Source organism: Phalaenopsis equestris, unplaced genomic scaffold (assembly GCF_001263595.1).
Source record: "Phalaenopsis equestris unplaced genomic scaffold, ASM126359v1 Scaffold000840, whole genome shotgun sequence".
Lineage (NCBI taxonomy): Eukaryota > Viridiplantae > Streptophyta > Magnoliopsida > Asparagales > Orchidaceae > Phalaenopsis > Phalaenopsis equestris.
The window spans coordinates 5,615,856-5,621,937 of record NW_018165280.1 but is presented as its reverse complement, the minus strand read 5'-3'; the positions used below and the strand labels follow the sequence as shown (position 1 = coordinate 5,621,937).

Genomic DNA, 6,082 nt, shown 5'->3' with positions numbered 1-6,082 from the left:
AATAATTTAAAATAAAAAATAATAATTTATTACATAACTATTAAATAATTACATTTAAATCTATCTAGTTATAATCAATTTAATATTATATAAATTGATTATCAATTATTAATAAATTAAATTAATTATTTATTTATTTACCACTTCCCCCCTCTTTTTCATGAAAAAATATTACATCAATGCTACACACGTAGAGTAACGTGCGTACCAATGAAATCACGCCACGATATCCCGCGCGACGCAGAAAAAAAAAATGGCGCAGTAACACGGGGGATATTCCCTCCTGTGTTATTCATGTGTTATTGTATGTTATATAATAACGTGTTATAATAACATAATAACACATGAATAACACATGAATAACACACAATAATACCAGAATAACACGGGAGAAAATATTCCTCCGTGTTACTGCGCCGTTTTTTTCTCTGTCGGGAATATTTCCCGTATTATTCAAGTGTTATTGTGTGTTATTCATATGTTATTGTATCCTGAGAATATTTTTGGTGTTATAATAACACAATAACACATCAATAACATATGAATAACACGAAATAACACATGAATAACACATGAGAGAATATTTTCCGTATTATTGCGCCATTTCTTTTTGCTCTGCTCGTAACGTGTTTTGATTAGGTACGCACTTAGGAGTAGTAGTACTGATGTAATATTTCTTCCTTTACCCGAAAAGCACGCCTTTAGATTTTCCGGTTTCGCCAAAACTTCCCATCTCCGCACAAACCCTCGCTTATCCCCTCCTCCTCCCCCTCCCACGATCCTTCACGAGACAGTTGCCATTAGAGCTACCTGGAAGGCAACGAGTGGATCGCAGCTTACATAGACAGCCGAAACTCCCATCTTTCCCACCTTCCGCACCGCTCGTTCCAGAGACCGTTGAGGAAGGTAAACCTGTTCGCGCCATTCTTCCTCTTCGCTTGTCCCGGATTTACTAAATCCGCCCATTCAGGGGATTTACTAAATCTCGGATATAAGTCGAACCGGCATCATTTTAGGATTTACCAAATCTCAGGATTTATGGAGATGCATTTTGCTGTTTGGCAGGATTTAGCCTAAATTCTGCTTAAACCAGCTACCAAAGAGCCCCCAACTTTTTATCTATAATCTACTAAGACTCATTATAACTTACTTATCAATTGCACCTGTACATTATCCACGTTTTGGAATGAATGAAATTCATTTATTCACTTGAAAGGGAGTTGCAACTCCTGCTTTATTTTTCTAAGTAGGACCCGCACTCATCAAGATCTCATTGAACAATTTTGTTAAATTTTGAGAATTTTTCTACTAAGTCAATGTCTTAATTACAGGTGTTGACTTGATTGTTTTTTTGAAGCTTAACAATCTTTCGGGCTGACAATATATTTCTCATTTGTGAAATATCAACTCTTCTATAGATGATGAATTGTGCAGCATGAAGACTTGATAGCATTAAATGCTTTAACGAGTTTTCCTGATTCACGGACATTTTGGGTTAAGTTGATTGGTTATGGGACATCAACCCTGTTTTGATTTTAAACCATCACTTTGTGATGTTTATATTCTTAAGTTATATCTTACTGAGTCCATTAGTTATTATATTCACATTTTCATTTTTTTAGTTGTTTAGTATGATGATAAGGTGGGGAGTAAGGTGAGGATGGCGATCTTGGGAGACTCACCCACCCATTTAAAGGTATGGCATCAAATTAAGAAGCTTTTTGTGGTCTAAGTCGACAAAATAACATAATGAAAATTTTCCTACACAAATCGCCTATTTAAGAGCAATTTACTTACATTTTTAAATTTATGTTATGAATGTGAAATTAATGGTGTTCTTTACCTTTCTTTCTTTCTCATTTTTTGTCATATTACTGGTCTTTTTGGTTATAAATTTTATCTGGATTATTTGCACCTTTTTGTTTCATGTTTTTTTTGTCATATTACCGGTCCTTCTGGTTATAAGTTTTACTTAGATTATCTGCACTCTCTAGAAAAGAAAATTTTAAGGATGTCATCACAAATTAATGATGTCAAGTGCAATCTTGGCATGATTTTCAGCCTATTGCTTATCTCACAACCATTTTGTAGGGATGAGATGTGCAGAAAGGTGGAGAAAATCGTATTATCATATTTCTCAATAATCAAATTGCAACTCTTCTTCTTATATAATTATGAACGACGAGGACAAACTTAACAACAACAACTACTTACTACAGATAAAATAACAAAAAGAGAATAACACTAAAATAAGATAATCAAAATTCCACACTCCCCCTCAAGCTAGGACATAGATGTTGTGAAGACACAATGAGTATTCAAATCAATGAAGCTGATTGGAGGTAGAGATTTAGTTAAACCATCAACTACTTAAAGATGTGTTAGAATTTAGATTAAGTAAACAATGTCTCCATTGACCTTTTAGAGATGAAATGTATATCAATCTCAATGTTCTTGGTTCTGTCATAAAACAAATGATTCGTTGCAATACTGATGACGACTTGCCTATCACATAACATTTTTATGGGATTGACTCACTCACAAATTCTTATAGCAAGTGTCTGATACTCAGATTCTACATTACTTTTAGTGACCATTGCTTGTTTCTTGCTTCTCCATGTGATAAGATTTCCCATAAGAACAATACCCATAAGTGGACATTCTGTCAATGAGTTTTCCCGTCCAACTAGCATCAATGTAAACTTTTACTTTTCAATTGTCTTATTTTTTAAATAGTAAATCTCTGCCATGCGTTTTCTCAATAAATCTTAATATTCTGTAAATCATCTCCTAATATTCTTCATTCATACTATTCATATTTCGACTCACATTATTGATAAAATAAGTATATCGGGTATTGTTTGTGACAGGTAGATAATTTTACCCACCAATCTTTAGTATTTATTTTATTCCATTGTTGTATTTTCTCCTCCTGAATGTAACTTTTTGTTGTTTATAGGAGTCTCAACAGGTTTGCATCCCAACATTCCTATCTCCTTTAGTAGGTCTAGGATATATTTTTTTTGGAATATCACATTACCTATCTTGGATCTGACCACTTCCATGCTAGAAAAGTTCTCATCGCTCCTAGATCCTTAATTTCAAATTCAATGGTAAGAATCTCCTTGATCTTTTTAATCTCCTTTTCATCATCACCTATCAGGATCATATCATCTGCGTAGAGAATGAATATAACTTTCTTATATCCCTACGTATGCTTTATGAACATCGTATGATTCGCTTGACATTTGATATGTTTATTAGATTTTATAGTCTTGGCAAACTTGTCAAACCAAACCCTTGAAGATCATTTGAGTCCATAAAATGACTTCTTAGTTTACAAACCATATATTTATTTGAGTTATTTTCCAGTATTGTTGGGATTTTCATATACACTTCTTTCTCAAAGTCTCCATTAAAAAACACATTCTTGATATCAAGTTGATGTAGTTCCCATTCTTTATTCACTGCTATGAAAATAACTTTTATAGCATTTAAATTGACCACTAGAGCAAATGTCTCTTGATAGTTTATCCTATAAAACTCAGTGAAAACTTTTGCCAGCAACCTAACATTGAATCTCTCAATGCTCCCACCTACTTTATACTCAACATTGAAGACTCATTTGTATCTAACATATCTTTTATCTAGAGGATGCTTTGTAATGATCTATGTGCCATTTACATCAATTGTTTGGATCTCCTCTTCAACTATCTTTTTCCATTATGGTCTTTGAAGTGTTTCATGAATAGTTTTGAGTATCTGCACATTATCATGATTAGATACAAAAAAATTATGAGTTGATGATAACTTTTCATAGGCAACATAATTCTGGATAGGATAATTTGTGCAACATTTCTTATCATCTTCATTGGATTTCACCTCCCTTGGAATTTCAGAGATGTGTGAATTCAAGTTTAATTGTGAACAGTTTTGTTGTTACATTTTATCTTTATTCTGCTTAGCGGTTTTCTTTCTCCTAGCATACACATGAAGTTTCTTGTTGTCAATATTAGGTTGGATGTTCTCAAATGTTGAAACTCGGGAGAAATGATTGTTAGAAGAAAGGAGAATATGTTGTGATGACTCTAGTTTAGTTTGAGTATCTCAAGTAATGTAGGGAAGTAGAATAAGTTGTGATGACTCTCGGTCAATTTGACTATCCAAATTAGTATCCGAAGTTTAATATTCATTCGAACCTTTCCCTTGAATATCGGATTTGGGGTAATAGGGTTGGCTTTCAAAGAAAATGACATCCATAAAGTTATAATATTTTTTCTAATGGGAGAATATTATTGATACCCCATTTTGCTGGAAACATACCTAAGGAAGATACATTTGATGGATTTTGGGTTAAGCTTTGTGTGGTTTGGTTGGTGAATGTGAACAAAAGAGACAACCAAATATTTTTAGAGGAAGAATGGATGAGAAGGCTCAGGCATGAGGGACATGTTTTGCATTCTATTAATGAAGCAGGTGGTTTTGAGCATGACATCTCCTTAAAAAGTTTTTGGGACATTGTGAGAAAGTATTATAGACTTAGATACCTCGAGAAGATTTCTATTCTTTTCTCAACTATTCTATTTTGTTGTGGAGTTTCAGAACAAGAACTCACATGGATTATACTGTTTTTTGTAAGGTAGGGTCCAATGATAGAATTGATATATTTTTTACACTATTAGTTTTAAGGATCAGAAATTGCATTGAAATTGAATGAAAATCATGTTATGGAAGGATTGAAAGGTTTGTGTTGTTTCAAATTTTTTCTTTATGAGGAATATCCAACTCGTTTTAGTGTGATCATCAATAAAAAGAGAAACCATTTGACTCTATTGATGTTTTTTAGTATTGATGATCCCTAAATGTCATTGTGGATGATAGAGGAATGATACGAGGGTTTGTATCGGGTACCGGGGCAAATGACAGATATGATAAATATGTTTAATCAATTGACAAGATCCGCACTGGTAAAAGTCTGATTTTTTAATAATAAAGATAATTGTATGATTTTGGAACATAATGAAAATTGGGATGACCCAAGCGACGATGCCATAATAGAACTTGACTTTCAAAATAATCAAACGTAATAGATTCAGGAATATGGGAAGAGGATAGTGAAGAAAACACTTTTGTGCTAAGATAATAGTTTTCCTTGAGCAGATATAGACTTTAATGTAATTCAATATTGGCAACCACCTTTCTTGAATCCACCACCTGAAATTCTTAAGTGTTAAAATGAAATTTAGTAATAGAGTTCAAATCATGAGTAATCTTGCTAATTGACAGAAAATTGCAATCTAATTGGGGTATAATACAGAAGAGAGTTGAATGTACCTGAAGATTTTTACTCATTTCCCAATAATTATGGAGTGAGATCCATCGACAAGTTTGACAACTTTAGAGTCGGTAAACCTTTGTTAGTTGGTAATAGCATGAATATCTTCATTCATGTGATCAGAAACACTTGAATCTATTATCAAAAGTCGAAATCTTTCGTTGTAAGCGAGATTGGAGGAGGTCATGATATCTTGGTTCATGATCATGTTAGTAGACCACTCAGTTCTGCTTGAAAGAGGTTTCTGCAACACCTCTAGCATGTTCCTTGATGATACCTTGGTGTCTCACAAGTTGGCATACCACTCAGTTGTGCTCAATAAAAGTTTCTTCAAAACCTCTAGTTGTTCCTTGTTGAAAGGGCTCGGGTCAGCCAACGCTTTAGAAGACGTAGCAGTGTGGGCCTGATTGGTCTTTCCTCGCTCAGGTTTCATTCCTGCAGGTTTTCCATGTAGTCTCTAACACTTGTTTTTTGTTTGACCAAGTTTATTGCAATGTTCACACAAAGGATGATTAACCTCCGGAGTGGAACTCAACGTCTTTATGCCGCACTTGTTCATAAACCTTATATGTATTTTGGGTTGCAACTTGTTACAGTTAGGAAGTTGGTCCCAACTGTTGAAGGAAGAAAGGACCGACGAGTGGCTTCTGCAGTGACTAGTATTTCTAGAAGAAAGGTCTGACAACAAAAAGTGAACACCGGAGGGCCTGCTGGTAGAATTTGGCGGAGAGGGGCCTATAGCAGGAA

At 34.1% G+C, this 6,082-nt stretch overlaps 1 protein-coding gene across 4 annotated transcripts in view; it reads left to right on the top strand.

Annotated features, from left to right (window-relative positions):
- Positions 1-694: 694 nt before the first annotated feature.
- LOC110031774 overlaps positions 695-6,082 on the top strand; it is a 25,056-nt gene continuing 19,668 nt past the window's right edge. For 2 of the 4 annotated variants that reach the window (XM_020735168.1, XM_020735165.1), the window contains exons 1-2: positions 695-906; positions 1,623-1,696. In XM_020735168.1, the coding sequence (XP_020590827.1) occupies positions 1,661-1,696 (36 nt within the window). In that variant the 5' untranslated portion in view covers positions 695-906; positions 1,623-1,660. The remainder of the gene's footprint in view (positions 907-1,622; positions 1,697-6,082) is intronic. The other 2 variants (XM_020735166.1, XM_020735169.1) reach the window with 2 other exon arrangements.